Genomic DNA, 19,411 nt, shown 5'->3' with positions numbered 1-19,411 from the left:
ATCCAGCGTCGAGAAGATTCCGGAAAGATGTTATTGTTGCTGGAAAATAATCTGCCAGTTCCCCTGGGAAATGAAAAAAAAACATTCAAGCGAATGAGTTTATTTTAACTGAACTATTCGTATAACACTGCGACCAAATATATTTGGTTTTGTGATTTTTCAATCAAGTGCATTAACAGGTGGTTATCGAGTTAGCATTAACCACTGGTGGGCTTCGATTATCGAGGAGAATCTGGAAAGATGTTATCGTTGCTGGAAAATAATCTGCCAGTTCCCTTGGAATTGAAAATTACATTCAAGCGAAAGAGCTTTTTATGTTTTCTATCCATACTGCGATCAAATACATTTGTTTTGTGATTTTTCAATCAAGTGCGATCAACGTAAGACCACGTCTTTCGGCAATTTATTAGAGGTGCAATGAATCTTAAGAAGGAATTCCCGCTCTACGCGCATTGGCAAACGATGTTTACTCAACAATTTCTCAAACGAGAAATGGGTGTTGTGAGAAAGGATGAGCGAACGCAAAAATTATGTAGACTGATTTGATGCAACAGATATTTTGTCTATTGGAAATGGAATACAAATCATATCACAATACAAGCAATGTATTATGTATTATACAACTTTCGTGTGATTGCTTCTTTTGCTGAATATTGTACCTTCAACGTAACGCTCTAGTTTTCGAAGTCCCCCAAAAAATCATTTATTCATTCATTCAGAATTGATTCAGATGCAACTAAAAACAAGTGGGTAGGTAGAGGTAGTGAACCAATTTGTCTACCTTGGCTCAATGGTAACGTCTGACAGTGATACCAGCCGCGAGGCCCGGAGACGCATCATCAATGGGAGTCGTACCTACTATAGTCTCCACAAACACCTAAGGTCAAACAGACTTAGCAGTCGTGCGAAATGTTCCCTGTACAAAACGCTCATAAGACCGGTGGTCCTCTACGGGCACGAGACGTGGACAATACTCGTAGAGGACCTGCGAGCACTCGGAGTCTTTGAACGGCGGGTGTTAAGAACCATCTTCGGCGGTGTACAGAAGGACGGCGTATGGCGGCGAAGGATGAACTACGAGCTCACGCGACTCACCGGCGAACCCAGTATCCAGAAAGTGATCAAAGCTGGAAGGATACGCTGGGCAGGACATGTTGCAAGAATGTCGGACAACTATCCTGCAAAAATAGTGTTCATCGGGAATCCGGCTGGTACGAGACGACGAGGAGCACAACGAGCAAGGTGGTTAGACCAAGTGGAGCATGACATGGTGATCACGGAGTGCCCGCGGAATTGGAGGGAGATAGACACGAACCGAGTTAATTGGAGAAAAATTGTGAATCAGGCCATGTTGTAAAGACGTTAAGCCAAAATAAGTAACAAATAAACGTTTTTCACCATATACCCTATGTTAAACCACATAGGGGTTCAAAAAACCGCCAAAATTTCTTATTTGATATCCTATACAATATTTGCCATACAGCTGGAGATTTGGTTTTGGGGCATTTTTTACTTCCTTACCCAGCCAGGCCCTTTGAATTTTGTTTTCGAAGCTATTGATTGTTTTTTTATAATTTTCATGGTCTCGGGAAAAGGGCGCTATATATTTTTTATGCTTTTCTTGAAAGCTGAGGTTTTTTCACCTAACATAATTCATATAACATAATTTACACATAACATAACAATGTTGTTTTCGTGACAACTTATTGTATTTGCTTTTTATAGTTTACATGGCCTCGGGAGAAGGCCGCTATATATTTTTATATTTTTTCTTAACAGTTGATGTTTTTTCACATAACATAACATAACCCTTTTTTAATTTTTTGATTTCTTCTTACATGTTTCAACGTACAGAAAGGAAACAAAAAGAAATCGAACGTTAATCACGAATTAGGTAAAGGGTGTGTCACATCAAATTGCATCACGAAAAAAAATGCTGTAGAAATTCGCCCAGTAGACCGATCCTTTTGAAAATTTTAGGCAGTAAGATAAAAACTATTAAACAACTATTGGCATTTTCTTTTTATTCATACTTCGAGCCCAAGCCCGTATGCTCGCACCTTCCTCTTTACCCCGTCCATAAGGTTCTGTACAACGTTAGGTTGTAGTTTTTTTTTAACAGAAATCCATTTTCTCTTGAAGTCCGCCCCGATTTGACAACTTTTGGGTTCTTCCGGAGGGCCTGCTTCATAATCGCTCAATATTTCTCTATTGGGTGAAGCTCCGGCACGTTGGGCGGGTTCATTCCCTTTGGCACGAAGATGACCCCGTTGGCTTCGTACCACTCCAACACGTCCTTTGAATAGTGGCACGAAGCGAGATCCGGCCAGAAGATGGTCGGGCCCTCGTGCTGCTTCAATAGTGGTAGTAAGCGCTTCTGTAGGCACTCCTTAAGGTAAACCTGCCCGTTTACCGTGCCGGTCATCACGAAGGGGGCGCTCCGCTTTCCGCAAGAGCAGATCGCTTGCCACACAATGTACCTTTTGGCAAACTTGGATAGTTTCTGCTTGCGAATCTCCTCCGGAACGCTGAATTTGTCCTCTGCGGAGAAGAACAACAGGCCCGGCAGCTGACGAAAGTCCGCTTTGACGTAGGTTTCGTCGTCCATTACCAGGCAATGCGGCTTCGTCAGCATTTCGGTGTACAGCTTCCGGGCTCGCGTCTTCCCCACCATGTTTTGCCTTTCGTTGCGGTTAGGAGCCTTCTGAACCTTGTATGTACGCAGGCCCTCCCGCTGCTTGGTCCGCTGGACGAATGAACTTGACAAATTTAGCTTATTGGCGACATCCCGGACCGAACTTCTCGGATCACGTCTAAACTGCTTAACTACGCGCTTGTGATCTTTTTCACTGACGGAGCATCCATTTTTGCCGTTCTTCACCTTCCGGTCGATGGTTAGGTTCTCGAAGTGTCGTTTTAGTACTCTGCTGACCGTGGATTGGACGATTCCCAGCATCTTACCGATGTCCCGATGTGACAACTCCGGATTCTCGAAATGAGTGCGCAGGATTAATTCACGACGCTCTTTTTCGTTCGACGACATTTTTCCAAATTTACGAAAAATTGACAGTGAAGCATGTCCAACGTGATCTATACACTCTTATCTGATTATAAGCGAAAGCTGAAGATATAACTCCTAAAAATTAAATTTCTACAGTGTTTTTTCCGTGATCCAATTTGATATGACACACCCTTTATTTTGGATTTCGGTTATTTACTTTAAGAAACTTTTGTTATGCGGTTTCTATCCACCGCATAAAATAAATTGTTTTTCAAATTGTTTACTTAAAACTATTTTTCAAAGCTACCGGTGAAGTTTAGTACGATTTTTTTCTATGTGATTTTTTGTGAGATCATTATTAGTAATGGAACGGATAGTTGTTTAGCCGGATACCGGATACCGGATATCCGGCCAGCTTCGAGGTCGGATAGTCGGATATCCGGCGGCCGGCAAATAAGGCGTTAATTGTCAATAATCGGCAATCATTTATTTTCATTGAGATTGAGAACAAATTTAGAACTGTCTTCAGGGGTGGTAGTCTGAGAGGGGGTACACTAACTTCACTACAAATCGAAATTATTATGATCGGCGACACATTCACTAATTTGAAAACTCAACAACTGTTAGACTTCGTGGAGAAGTGCGTTTGGCTTTAATATATTCGAGGTAATTCCACATGTTCCTGCATCAAAAAAGTATTTGGATAAGGACGAGACTGCACGAAGAACAACGAACTTATTTCTCATGAGAACTTCTTTAAAAGCTGGAGAGGTCGTTTATACTACTTAGAAGGAGATCCAAATTAGACACGAGGTTCAAGTCAGACCACTTAGGAGTTCTCAAAACGTAAACAGACAGACAAAAAATCATCAAAATCAAAATCATCATACAAAAATATTTTGAGTCGAATCTTCTGAGAATAACAGCTCATTGCCTTCTTCAACGAAACGTGAAACGAAACACGCCTCACCTTATCACACCTTATTTTTAATCACGTGTAAATAATGTTTATATGCTATTGTGTTATAATTTATCTTATGTTAATAAAAAAAATCGGGGGTCTTCGTAGCCACTTGGTTACGCGTTCGCTTACGTTCGCGATCGGTCGTGAGTCCAAACTCAGGGCCCTCAATTGACCATCTATGTGTTGTTATAGAATAACTACGTCCACGCAAACATCATCAGCGATGGAGATCGATCCACGGTCGAAATTAGATCGATTCATCCATACAACTGCTCTGCTCCGCAAGAAACATCGGGCTGCTGTTCTATAAATAACCCAACAATGATCAATATCAACTGTCTCCGCTGTCCGGTCTACTGAACAATGGAAGAACAGAAAGAATACCCTTACGCCGAAATGGCTACTACTGTGTAATTTACCATAATGTAATGGAACAGAAAACTTAACGCCTAAATGGCTACTACTAACTACTGTGTAATTTACAGTTTATAGAAACATAAACATATGTACATGTACACGTTTAAAACCCGGCTCTGTTACAGCTAAAATGCTAATGAGCCTAATAAATAAATAAATGGGATAAAAAAAAAATAAAAAAAAGTCCTTTTCAAATATCCACTATCCGGCCGGATAGGCCGGAGACCGGATAGTTACAGGATATCCGTTTCATCTCTAGTAAAATCCCGTGTATTAAATTTTGGAACCACTCAAAATTTTTAATATAGGAACCACAAAAATAATATCTGCATGCGGAATCACTTACGATTTTCAATTTTTTCCCTTTTCTACTTTTGACCAGTCGTAACAGTAACAAAGCGGTTCAAATAGTATAGAATGACATAGAGGCAGGGTTCTCATTAACAGAAATATGAAATTAAAAATGTATCTATACAAATCAACCGCATGTTCATATTAACCCCCACTGTCCGTCTTACTCACACTTACCCTACATTAATTTTTTTTTGTCGCTTTTGACTGAATCAACCACAACATCGCAGTAGCTAAACAAGGTCGGCTTGAGCTAAGATAAGATGAGACAACTGTCTTCTTACTCTTCTTCGTCGCACTACGGACTGTCTCCGGCCTCCTACCATCAACACCAGCTGCCTCCGTCTGCGCTGAAATTGGGGAACCCCCCCTTCAACCCAATCATCGACTCGACCATTGTAACTAGGACTGCCAGTTTTTTGTCGAAAACCAGCGGTAGGGGAGAGACCCACCTGATCGTCCTCAGTAACACGATACTGCAGCGGGTGGCGCATTCCAACCTTCCCCCGATGGCAAAACAATCCTGGTTTGGGGCGAACGACTGGAGGTTCCCAACTGTTCTCGTGGAGAACGGCATCAGGAACAACTTCCGAGCCGGGGTGAGCTCTGCCGGTCTGCCAGAGCACTTCAAGGCCATCATTGCAGAAAAATACCGTCTCCACGAAATCAGGTATACGGACGGCTCAAAAGGACCATCAGGAGTAGGATTTGGGGTAAGCGATTGATGTAACAGATTAATTTCCAGCAAAAAAGTCGCAGACATCTGCCAGGTCTCCTCGGCAGAGGTGGCCGGCATTTTCGAGGCAACCACCATCCCATCTCCCAAGCCGCTGCTGGTCGTCTCCGATTCTGCAAGTGCTATTGATGCCATCGGTGCGACTAGGTCCAGACACCCATGGGTACAGGCCGTCAGGAAGAACCTATTGCCCGACACACTGTGCTCATGTGGGTTCCAGGACACAGTGGCATTGCAGGGAACGAAGCGGCCGACCGATTTGCCGGAATCGGTCACATCGGACCGTTTTTCACTCGGGAGGTGCCGCTTGATGACATGAAGTTGTGGATCACCAACTCTTTCCGCAACTTCTGGTCCGAACAGTGGTTCGCAGAGAGAGGGCAGTTCCTCAGAAAGGTTAAGGGCTCGATTGCAGGATTCGAGGACGTTAAAATGATGCGAGAACAACGAATCCTATCTAGATTGCGAACCGGCCACTGCTCGGTCTCGCACGGATTCAGCGGAGGACCTTTCCGTCTACTCAGCGACCACTGCCAAATCCACAACTCCGTCGAACATTTCCTGTGTGGCTGTTCCAAATTTGATGATCTGCGAAATCGCTATGGAATCAGCGGGAGTGTACGGGACATATTAAGCGAGGGTAGCAGCGCTTTTCTGCTATTTAAAAGATACCGAATTGTTCTTCAGGATCAAACACGTGAACAATGGATCAGCCACGAAGATCCTTGTTCCTTCCCCTCCACGATGAAGGGGAATAAGAACACTTCGGCATCTTCAACGGCAAGGCTTCCTCTCCACTGGCCTGGAGCCATGGTCCGAGGACATCCTAGCCATCTGATCCAGCAAGTAGGCAGCAAGTGGATAAACACCAATAATTTTTATTTAATTAGTTAAAAATGTTTTAAAATGTTCTTAATGTTATTATTCTAGTTCAAATTGTTGTTCGTTCCATTTCAAATTTATGTTAATTTTTATGTATATTTTATGTCATTTGTTTAATCATGCGGCAATGTCTACTGCCGTCGCTACAGAGGTGAACCAGCCCAGGAGGCTGAAAGCCTCTCAAATAAAGAATAAAAAAAAATACGGGTGGGTAATGTCGGGGACATAACCGGAGTGACGTAGGACTATACAAAGGGGACAGCTTTTGTTAAAGATATATTTTAAATATGTTGTTTTATTTTCTTCTCCTACGTGAACCTGAAAATCTACCTGAAAAATGGATCAGTTTACTGTTTACCCTTTATGAATATGTTGATGGTTCTGAAAAGAACCTTTGGTGTTGTGTTTTTGTTATCACTCGATATTCCCATCTTGTTCGGTTAAACCTTCCTGTTTTGCTATTTCGTTTGCCACTCGCCACAGATTTCACAGTTGGAAAATTTCTTCCCATCCAGCTTGTGACATGTTGTTCAGTAAATTACATTTAATGCGACGTGCCGGAGAAACACTTTGCCACTCACTGAAACTAATTGTTGCCTTGATGAGCGCCGAACCGAAGCTGCTCTGTTCTTGATGCGGGTTTTCTGATTGTCGTGAGCAGCTTTGCAAGCCAACTCGAGCACTCCGACGGCCGAAACTCTATAATCGCTGTTAGGTATACTGGTGCTCCGGCACCAATCCGTTCGGCCTAGTTACCCTTGCGGAGCAATCAGTGAATGCGATCAACAGGGAACTGGAGACCTGTACGGTTCGAGTGAGACTGTGCCTTTCTCTTAACTGGAAGACAAGTTTTGTTACGTCCACGATGCCGATGCCGTACAACCACACGGGTTTACGGTTTGAAAGAAAATAAGATATTTTTGACGTAGGATTACGTCTTTCGGGAACATATTGGGGTACAAATTGAAAAATGAAAATCGATCGCATCGTGAAAAATGTCCAATTTCAAACGCTTTTTACTCATTCATTTCATGGTGGATTGATGAGATTTTTGCATCAAACGATTACGGCACTCCATAACAATTTTTCACATTGAATAAAATAGTATATATCATATAACTAACTATCAAACAATTGAAAAAATTCAACCCCTATCCAAACAGAGATACCCAGTCCTGATTGGTCGAAATTGACGTCATTTCTTTTTCGCGCCCGATTTGTTCTCTCACCGACTAGCTGCATGACAAATCGAGTAGGAGGCGCCTACTTCACACATACCAAATGATATAAAAGGATGGAGCGTTCGTGGATTTTATTCATTTTTACAACGGACGTGGAACGGACAACAACAAGTGGAGAGCAGCAGCAGTGAAAGCGGCTAATATATAGGCGAGCATAGAAGTTGAGCAGTCAAAATGCGAGCTGTGTCTCACATCGAGCTTCTATGGCAGCATAAGCAGCGGCAAACAGTAGCAACGGTTGTTGAAACCGGTCTACTACTAGTGGCAGCAGCAAGCATCACGAGCGGATCGTTTCAGGCACGCTCTCTCCGTCAGAAGTGCGAGAACGTTTCTTGGCATCGTGAAAGTGCAGTATCGAATCTGAGCGGCCAACAATTAAGCTTTGTCTCACATAAGTGGCAGTAGCAGCAGCAGCGGCGGTAAACATCGAGGCTGAACCTCAACAATCGAGCTGTGTCTCGCATCGGTCCACTACTGTTGGCAACAACAAACATCATGAGTAGAGAGTTTCAGGCATGCTCTCTTTATTGCTGCTGCTGCTGCTGCTACTCAGTCAGATTTCTCATTCTTGTTGGACGCTCAGATCGATAAACATATGTGTTTCTAGTGTGCATTGCTGGTACTCCTATTCACATCAACCAATACAATTGGATGCGGTTATGGAGGTAAAGGAGACAAAAGATCCGGTTAAGGAAGAGTGTATCGCAAGGTTCCACATGACAACATCCAGTGTATCAAACCCGCTATCCGTTGTTTAGCTCACCGTGATGGTGTCAACGAAACCCTTGCAAACCGACGCACAGAAGCCGAAGATGCCAAAGTCAAGGAAAGCAGCAGCGACTCAGAAAAAACTACCGCTGCCAAAAAGTTAACAACTGCTACATCCGACTGAAACCTCACATTAGCACGCAGCAGATTCCGTACAACCCATTTAACCATTCCAGTCCTTTTCAGGACTTTCGATATTGCTATGAAACGAAAGAGTTTAATTTATTGTTTTCCACTTATCATAAAAATGATATAAAACTACGATCAAAAATACTGTTTACTTTTACATTTTCTTTGATCATGTGCAACTAACAGGAAACTTATCACGTCAGAAACATACTTTCCATCAACCAAGCTGACTGGATGCGGTAAGGGAGCCGAATGACATATGTATGCACATATATATATATATATATATATATATATATATATATATATATATATATATATATATATATATATATATATATATATATATATATATATATATATATATATACATATATATATATATATATATATATATATATATATATATATATATATATATATATATATATATATATATATATATATATATATATATATATATATATATATATATATATATATAGATATATATATATATATATATATATATATATATATATATATATATATATATATATATATATATATATATGTATATATATATATATATATATATATATATATATATATATATATATATATATATCAATAACTACGCTTGGCAACATTGACATCTGGCAATTTTCATATAAGATTTTTCCCCCGCATGTTAAAAGTGGTTTTTCATGTACATAAAAGCGCAGCGTAGTATGTCAACTGCTTCCCGGTTAGAAAATAAATGAGCGACCCGTCCAATTTCAAACGTTTATTGCTCATTCATTTCATGATGGATTGATGAGATGTTTGCATCATACGTTGTCGGCACTCCATAATAATTTTTCACATTGAATAAAATAATATATATCATGTAACTAACAATCGAACATTTAAAAAATCTCAACCACTATCCAAACAGAAGATACCTAGGCCTGATTGATTGAAATTGACGTCATTTCTTTTTCGCGCCCGATTCCGCTAGCTGCATGACAATCGAGTAGGAGGTGCCTACTTCAAACATACCAAATGATATAAAAGGATGGAGCGTTCGTGGATTTTATTCTTTTTTACAACGGACGTGGAACGGACAACAGTGGAGAGCAGCAGCAGTGGACGCGGCTAATATATAGACGAGCATCGAAACTGTGTGGTCAATAGGCTAGCTGTGCCTCACATCAAGCTTCTATGGCAGTATAAGCAGCGGCAAACTACTACTACTCTACTAGTGGCAGCAGCAAGCATCGCGAGCGGAGCATTTCGGGCACGCTCTCTCCACCAGAAGTGCGAGCACACGCTTCTTGGAATCGTGAAAGTGCAGCAGTGAACTTCAAGACGAGCATCGAATCTGGGCGGCCAACAATTGAGCTGTGTCTCATATCGAACTTAAGTGGCAGTAGCAGCAGCAGCGGCGGTAAACATCGAAGCCTAACATCAACAATCGAGCTGTATCCCGCATCGGTCCAGTACTGATGGCAACAGCAAACATCATGAGCAGAAAGTTTCAGGCATGTTCTCTCTTTCTGTTGATGCTGCTGCTCAGTCAGATTTCTCATTTTGTTCGACGCTCAGATCGGTAAACATATATGTTTTTAGTGTTTTAAGTGTGGTCACATCAGATCAACATCAACCAACATGACTTCATGCGGCAAGGAAGGCAAAGGAGGATCGAAGCGTATCGCAAGGTTCTACATGACAATATCCAGTGTATCAAACACGCTATTCGCCGTTTAGCTCGACGTGATGGTGTCAACGAAAACCAAAACCAAACTCGATTGTAACACTGGTGAAATGAACAAAAAATACCCAACAATCAAACCAAACGGCCCTTTTCAGGGCCATCAGATCATTATCAAAGAGTTTAACAGTATATTTTTTCAAACATCCAAAATCAGCCTAACGTAATCCTACGTCAACAATGCGGTCGTGTCTCGGACACAACCTTCTGTGACTTTTTTGGGGTCCGCGTGTTTTATACTCTAGCGGTACACACTCACAGGATAGAGATAAATCGGCAGACTCAGCCAGAGGGACGAGTCCAACGAGACGAACGAATGAGCGTTAAAAGGGAGCGATGGCAAAAAAATACATTCATTACGATTTGTTCGCTCGTTGGATTCACAAGGGTCCTTTTCAGGATCACAAAATTATCGTCAATCTAAAGAGCTTATTGTTTTGTTATCACTCAATATCCCCATCTTGTTCGGCTGAACCTTCCTGTTTAGCGATTTGGTGTCACTCGCCACAGCTTTCACAGTTGGAAAATTTCTTCCCATCCAGCTTTGTGACATGTTGTACAGTAAATTACATTCAATGCGACGTGCCGAAGCGCCACTCAGTGTCGCATTGGAGGCGATTTTAACCTGTAATTGAACATTTGCGATGACAGTGGAACAGTGATAATGTTTTAGAAAACATTGAACTGTATTTCCTAAACTCTTTTTTGGAAGGTTTAATGGCCCTGAAAAGCGCCTTGTTTAATGGAATGGTTCCAATTTAGAAAACTTAGTACTCGTGGTTTTGAAAAAAACCATTTCGATAAGTTTGTATAAAGAACAAACTTTTTTCTTCTGCTACCTGATGCCGTTTTGCGATTGCGTTTGCCACTCGCCACTCGCCTGTTGTCTTGATATCCACCGAACCGAATGTGTTCTGTTCCGAATGCGGGTTTTCTTATCGTCGCGAGCAGCTTTGCCAGCTAACTCGATCACATCGGCGGCCGAAACTATATAACGCCGGCTAGGTGGACTGGTTCACTGGTACTAACGCGCTCGGCCTAGCTACCCTTGCGGGGAACTCCAGATCAACACGGTTCGAGCGGGATTTTGCCTTTCCCTTCACTTTTCCCCCTTTACCATGTCCAGACATGGCTGCTTGGGTTGGTTTGTTGATGTGTTGTGATGCGAACCGATGTGGTGTACGGTTTGAACGAGAATGATCGTTACGGCAGCGGAGCGGGGATTTTTAAGCTGACTGGCTGGCTCGAGAATTACGCATGTGTGAGACTGCGACCAATGCTTCGTTCATTTTTTGTCTTTTTCCTTTCCAATCGTGCTTCATTCTATTTCGCTGCTGCCGCTGGTTGCCCGTTTTGGTCGGTACGATTTGAGGAGCACAAAATGGACCAATCAAAAATGGGCACATAGTGCATTTTGACAATGCTTGATATTTCACAATTATTCAATTATTTATCTCAAGAAAAATGAAATGTTATTCGTTATGATAGATGCGTAGATATATTTTCTATCAATTGATGCAAAAACGTTCGCGATCTATTGAGAAATGCTCGAGTTATAAGCGTTCCAAATCTTGCATTTTTTCCTACTTGTTCAGTGCCTAGATTTCCATTTCACCCCCTATATCTTCCGGTTAGACGTAGTCCTACGTCAAAAAACGGCGCTCAACTCCATTGCTATTCAGGAACAACTTGAAAATTGTGACTCTTTCGCAACACATGACCGTAGTACCGAATGCTTCGTATACAGCCGATACACAAGAACATCTTGTTGGATTGATGGACTTGCTATCAAAGCGGCGAGAAGAATGTTCAGCCCAGAAATTGATGAACAGTGAAGCAGCATCGACATCATATCGAATTTCAACTTTATCTAATTTTAGTGATAGTGTGCATGACATGAATATTGAATTCGACTATGAGTACACCGTCGATGAAGCCAAAAACTTTCCTCGACAGAACAGAACAAAATTCGTTGTTCTATATAGTTCTTTACATCATCAAAATAAGTCAGCGGGAAGAAACATGTCAGCAGTGTAACAATTGGCAGTCAGCAAAACACAACATGGATGGTATCAACCATGTCTTTTTCATGTTTACGAGCTAGAGCTAACAACTCTCCCATCTGCATAGTGAATGATGAGACTTTCCATTTCTTCTTAGCAATGGAAATTATATTCCGAAATGTGAAATCGCGTTAGGGACCTAACAAAGCTGAATTGACAAATGAGTGTTTTGCCGTTCACTTTATTCCATTGTGAAAAAACACATACATAAACTTGCATATAATTCCTTCACATTTCCTTTAAACTAAATAGCGTAGTATTCATTAAATTCACTATTTATAAATTCAATACAAATCCAACGCTATTTATTTTTATTGGCAATACTGAAAAAATCGACTTTGTTTACAAAATTTATCGATATCAGCCAATCAAAAATCAGAACGACTGACAGAAATTTGGTTCGTAAAAACCCCCTATTGTCTGATCTTATCTTAGGGCTTGAGTTCCACGAACCCTTACTGAGTTGGCTACGTTTTTACCTCGTCAGCATGTATGGAAAAGTTCATTCGCTCATTTCTCCACACCTGATTATAAATCATTCTTGTATCTGCTTGGAATAATCATGCTGAAAAGAATGCAGCAATCAATCGTGAGATTGCACGATGAATCATTTCACACTCCCCGACCATCTTCATTCGGGACTGATAGAAAACATAACAAAACAAAGAGTGGAAAACAACATTCAATGAATGAATATTCCTTTGGAAGGATCGCACGAAACAAAATAACAAGTGAGTCAAAATATATTGAATCTGCGTGTAGGGGAAAATGGGATAACATGAACCAGTTAAGGATATCAAGATGTTTCTGTATTAAAATCGAAGGCAATAGCTCTTGTCATAAATGGACTACGATCACTCGATATATAGTTAACTGTTTATATTAGTTATATACATAAAACTCTTGAGAATCACCCAAAAACACGGTTTTGAAAATTGGGAGTTTTTTCCCAATCATTCCACTAATCAGGGCATAAACCACCTACTCCGGGATAAAATGCACTACAACAAAGATGCAAGATGCACCGTAAATATAAGGCAAAATGAACCATAACAAAAAGGCAAAATGCACCACAACAATGGGCAAATATAGCCCTTTCTGCTTGTTCTAACTCTTGCTCATAACTAATTTAACAATTATTGATCAAGACAGTTAACTTTGAAGGTCTTCATGTTATAAATTAAATAACAAAATCTCATGTTTTATTCAAAGATTAATTTTATTTCCAAAAAGTAATGTGAATTGATTGTTAACAATGTATTAAAAGCAATAACAAAGAAATCTGGCAGTAGCGCACTCGCGCGCTTGCTTGTATGCATGTGCGTGTCCTCAGGTTACTTGCAGGTGAAACATCTATCGGATTCCGTTAAGCAACTCAAATGGGACCATTCTTGACAGTTCATACATTTCGACCAACCTTGGCCATTTCTTGAAGTTAAAGTAGTACCGCAAATGAAGCATAGTATGTAATCCATAGTATCGGTAGCATTAGCCTTTTCTTTTCGACTCTTGCGCTTCCGTCCTGTTTTTTGGATATTTTTGATATCTTTCAAAATAATGGTTTCGATCAACTTCCTACGATGCGGCGAAGAAGTCAATTCAGCAGCATAGTCTCTCCTGGAAGCCGTTTTTTTTGCGGCAACTGTCCATGGGCTTCTCCAACTTTCTGGCCACTGATCTCGAAGAAATCGTAAAATTAGTCAACTTTGCCATACTGCTGCCGGCATTTTGATCCCAACGCCTTTTTTTGTAAGACAAGTGATTGTATCAGGAACCGTCTCAGGTGCTGGTTGTCTGCTTCTCTCCTTCATTTGAATTTTAGTTTTGGAATTTCGATGTGCGGGCGCTAACTTCTCATGCCCTGAGTGGTATGGATGGACTTAATCTCTTTGGATTCCGTTATCGACTGAAAATTTATTGTCATATTCATCTTCAATGAACATAGAATATTCTTGTTGTACTGACTGGACAGCATTGACTAATTCGCTTGTATTTTAATCACTTCCATTTGGATTTTTGTTGATTGATAGCTGAGCGGAGACAGGACCAATAATGATATCACCGTTGCTCTGTATAGCTGTATCACTTGTATCGATCTGGTCAATAGCCATATCGTTCAACACATTAAGATTGAGTTCGTCACCGTCTTTATTATTATCTGCTTGTGAGTTCAATTTCTCCGTATTTTCATATTGACCTTTCGATCTCGTCTGTGCCAAGAAATCTGCTGCCGCGAAATCACCGTATGTGAATATATACGGATAAAATGGATGGATTCCTGTGGCACGAAAACCGTTTTGAGCGATTCGCATGTTCGCAGATTTAACGAAGCTGTAATTCACCAGTGCAAAAATGTTGTAGGGAGTGATTGCCATTCCTGAAAATTCGGAAGACAAATACATACATTACAGCCTCTTTGACCAAACTACTAAACTCAATTTACAAACCTGGATCTGTCTTTAAGAAATTTCCAACCGCCGTTGCGTAATGTGATTTTAGCGGACCCATCAACGCGACATCTAACGGTTGAGTTTTGTGCGATGTATGTGGGGGAATCGAAACGATCCGGACAAAGTTTTGTTTCTAGCATTGACAAATTTCCTGTATGCGTGGAGTGTCCATCCAGTAACAACAACACTGATGAATCAACAGACGGTCGAGTGTAAGACAAGAAGTGATCGAACCACTCGGAACAGGTTGTTAGTGTACTCCAGCCACTGGAATCGCAGGCGAACACAGACCTTCAGGTGCATCGTTCATTCTTTGTCTAGCGAAAATGAACATTGGTGGCAGGAAATCTCCAGATGCAGACATTGTCATTACCACCGTAGTATTTACACCTCTTTCATTGGATGAAATTCCTCCCACTTGATGTTGTCCTTTTTTCGATAAAATTTTCGATTACTTGTTCTGCACCTAAAATACGTGAAAAAACATGACAATCCAACTTTTGGAGGTGCATACAGCAGAACCTTCCTAGCCGTTAATGAGGGCTTGGCCACAGTCTGAGTCGCTTCAGCGGGCTTCGACCACGACCGTTTGCGCTTCACGTTGTCGTAAGTGACCCACTTTTCATCGCCAGTCACCATCCGCTTCAGAAACGGGTCGATTTTGTTGCGATTCAGCATCGATTCACATGCGTCGATACGGTCAAAGATGTTTTTTGCGTCAACGTGTGTGGCACCCATACATCGAGCTTCTTTGTGAATCCAAGCTTCTTCAAATGGTTAATAACGGTTTGATGACTTATCCCCAGCTCTTGGCCGATGCTACGGCTGCTACTATGCCGGTCTTTCTCGGCTAATTCAGCGATTTTGTCGCAATTTTCGACGACAGGCCTTCCGGAGCGTGGCGCATCTTTGACGACCTCTACACCAGAACGAAAACGTTGAAACCATCGTTGTGTGGTGGAAATGGAAACTGTATCGGGTCCATAAACTGCACAAATTTTATTGGCAGCTTGAGATGCATTTTTGCCTTTGTCATAGTAGTACTGTAAAATATGTCGGATTTTCTCTTTATTTTGCTCCATATTTGCGACACTATAACTCACGAACGACTTAACCAAACAAAACACTGTCACTGCGCGCTATATTATAGCGCGCAAAAATACCTTTCCAACAAACTATAGTATTACTCGATACAATGAATACAACTAGAACTACGCGCTTACAACAACACCTCGCGGAAATACCGCAGGACTTTTTTGACAGCCTAATATTTGTCGAGTGTATAACATTTTGGAAACCTCTCTGTATTTCAAACTGCTTTAGATATTTTGAGCATTCAATCTGCACTGTTATTTTGTACGCCTAAAGCTAGACAGCAAATATGCACGAGCATTGGAGATTCAGCCAAAACATAGCATTTTGAAAGTGGCATTTGTGACTGTAGCGTGAGTATCCCTTCTCCTTCTAGGCGGCGCATAACGTTGGGTAACAAAGTTTCTCGCTGTATTAGAAGAGGACGGGGTAAGATGGCCACTCTCTAGATTCCTGCTCCGCGAAGTTATAGCAAATGCTCCCGCTTGAAAACCCACCTTGAAAAAAACATTCTATAATTTAATTTCACTGGAATATAGTGATCTATCTTGTTCACTCCGAGTCAGATGTCGTGTAAGTGCGACGCGTAACCGAAATAGAATTGTTGCCAGTTGGGTAATGTCAATGCAAATAGGATTTTTCATTGATTAAAAAATACAGATACTCCGTTAAATGTTTTTGCTATAAAAAGTGCTCTGCCATAAAAAGAATCTGAAAACCCCTGCTCTAGATTATTGAAACAATCAGCTATAGGACAACTATGACACATTAGTTTGGTGTAATGCATTACACTCAATCATGTATGCCCATTTTTGCGTGTGTATAGGTGAAACGTCATGATAAACAATATAAATAAACTTTTCAGATGGCGACGAGCACCGATTTGTTATTTTGCTTGCAAGAAATTTAGTGTTTTAGTGGTGAATATGGACATGTTATGTGAAACCAATGATTCACATAACATGTCCATATTCACCAATTTGATCACGCGTATTCTAGAGCTTGCCACTCAGAATGCATTCAAGGCGTGTTACTTGGCATAGAAATCTCAACTAAGTACTAATAAAAATGACGCAAGTAATACTACGTTGAGACGGCGAAGTTCCTCTAGGAACGTTAGTGCCATTGAAGAAGAAGAAGATGTGAAACCAATGTAACAATAATAAACACACGGGCCGTGTGAGTGTGTTTGTATAGAAAACGGAATGTTTTAAAGCATTTCATGGAATTATTGAGACACTTTTACTTGACTCATAGCGGAGGTAAGGTGGCCACTATTGTAAGAGATTAGATTTGCCATAAACGTACCTTTTAACGCGCCTAATTGACGAATTGAATAAGATCATCATGTTGGTTGAATAACTCAAGGCGCATTCATGATAAATTTGATGTTATTTTCAGATACCAAATATTGGGTTGGGGAAAAAGAAATGTCGTATATTGCCAATATGTTTATTTATTTATTTATAGTCAACAGGTGAAATATTCACCCCAATGACAACGAATTCTACTCGCTCTATATCTATATCTATACAACTTAATTTAAGACACTATGGAAACCACATTTGTTTTTTTAACGAGAAATAATGAAGTCGAACACATCGTAGCATCTGTTGAAGATTCGGCACATCCTCTGCATAGGCTCGTTGAATCCATAGTTGGTTCGTGAGTGACGGTTATACAAGAAAGTATGTGAGCGTAAATTCCGGCGGCGGGAATTTATATGTAGACAGCTTAACAGCGAAGTGCAGTCAATGTTTCCCTGGATCAGATCACCAAAGAAGCTTGCCATCGCAATGTTGCGTTTCGCCTCCAATAGTTCCAGATGTATGAGCGTACAACGGCTTTCGTAACTGGGTAAATTAACGGTGCCATTCCACGGAAGATGTCTCAGAGCGAATCGAACAAACTTCCGTTGAATAGCTTCGATGCGATTCGTCTTGTTTTGGTAGTATGGACACCACACTATAGCCGAGTATTCCAGAATAGGCCGCACTAATGAGCAATACAAGGCTTTCAAGCAATATACATTTTAGAATGATTTGGCGAAACGAAATATGAAACCGAGTCGAGAGGAAGCTTTTGACACCACGTAAGCGACATGATCCTTGAACGTGAGCTTAGAATCGATGAGTATTCCCAGATCCTTGACAGTTAATTCTCGTTTAAAGGTAGTCCCCGATAGGACATAATCATAATGAATAAATGTACGTTGTCTGCCGAATGATATTATGGAACATTTCGAAACATTAAGTACCACGCGGTTCACTTGGCACCACTCGGCGAAAGCTTCCAATTGATCTTGGAGGAATCTAGCATCACTTGGTTTCCGTATCACTGAATACAGTTTTAGGTCATCAGCGTAAGACAACTTAAGACATTTTAGAACACTGTTGACATCGTTCATGTATAGTAGAAACAGAAATGGTCCTAGATGGCTGCCTTGAGGAACTCCGGATGTCACAGGGAAGGGAGAAGAAACATAGTCTCCAATTTTTAAATACATGCTTCGACCAGTCAGATAAGATGATAGCCAGGCAAGCAAATTGTTATGAACACCTAATCGATCGTATTTAGCCAAAGCAATATCGTGATTCATTTTATCAAATGCAGCGGAGAGATCCGTGTAGATGGCATCTACTTGATGGCCTATCTCGACTTCGCGGATGACGAACGAAGTAAACTTTAATCAATTAGTAGTCGTCGAACGACTACTAATCGATGAAGCCATGTTGATCCTCTGAAATGCAGTGAGCGAAGTTTCGAGCCAGTTTTTCGAGAATAATCAGCTCGAATAGCTTGGAGGTAGCACTTTTTTTTTCCAAAATATATATTTTATTAAGGCACATGTGGCGTTAGCCTGACGGGGCCGGGAGTCCAATATTTTGACAATTTTTGTCTTACAACTATATTAGTAATATGTAACCTATTACTCGCGGTTGGCTCGAGGTTAGTATTACAAGTGTTCTCATAATTGGTATGTTGCAGTCTTCGATGCTCTGTACGTGTGCCCGACACGGGATACTTCCTATTGGGATGCAGCTGACCATTAATCAGCAACGCCCCCCTAGTCTGTACCCCATATCTAGCGTGGTACGTCTTTCTCGCCTCGAGGAATCCAGGATAGAATGGTCACTAGCCGGCGCAATCATCAGCTCATGTAGAGTTGTCATGAGCGGTACAACCTTTGGCTCTTGTTGAATGATGGTAGCACTTAATGAAGCTATTCCTCGATAGTTAGATACATTCGTTTTGTTACCCTTTTTATGAATCGGGAAAACGAAAGACTCCTTCCAGCAGGCAGGGAATTCACCAGATATCAGAGAGCGATTGAAAACGCTGACTAGAGGCGTTGCCAGCGCAGGGAAGCAGCGTTTGAGGACCAAGGACGGAATGCCATCTGGACCGGACCCCTTTGAGCTCTTCAGTTGATTCCCAGCTGAGATAATCATTTCTCTGTTGATCCAATATATGGCAACACTTAAACATATCTTGTGTTATACTTATCGCATCGGGCCATACTATACGGCTATTTAAAGACGACAATCTGTGCTACAAGTGTCGTTTTGACAGTGTTGTGATTGT

The 19,411-nt window shown here is 41.0% G+C and overlaps 1 protein-coding gene across 1 annotated transcript in view; it reads left to right on the top strand.

The window, feature by feature from the left end:
• Window positions 1-19,411, top strand: part of LOC129774057 (uncharacterized) — a 46,730-nt gene that overhangs the window by 5,365 nt on the left and 21,954 nt on the right. The window contains exons 6-7 of the mRNA XM_055777754.1: window positions 5,493-5,606; window positions 5,690-6,087. Coding sequence (XP_055633729.1) covers window positions 5,493-5,606; window positions 5,690-6,087 — 512 coding nt within the window. The remainder of the gene's footprint in view (window positions 1-5,492; window positions 5,607-5,689; window positions 6,088-19,411) is intronic.

This window comes from Toxorhynchites rutilus, chromosome 3 (assembly GCF_029784135.1).
Source record: "Toxorhynchites rutilus septentrionalis strain SRP chromosome 3, ASM2978413v1, whole genome shotgun sequence".
Classification (NCBI taxonomy): Eukaryota; Metazoa; Arthropoda; class Insecta; order Diptera; family Culicidae; genus Toxorhynchites; species Toxorhynchites rutilus.
This window is presented reverse-complemented; position numbering and strand designations above follow the sequence as displayed.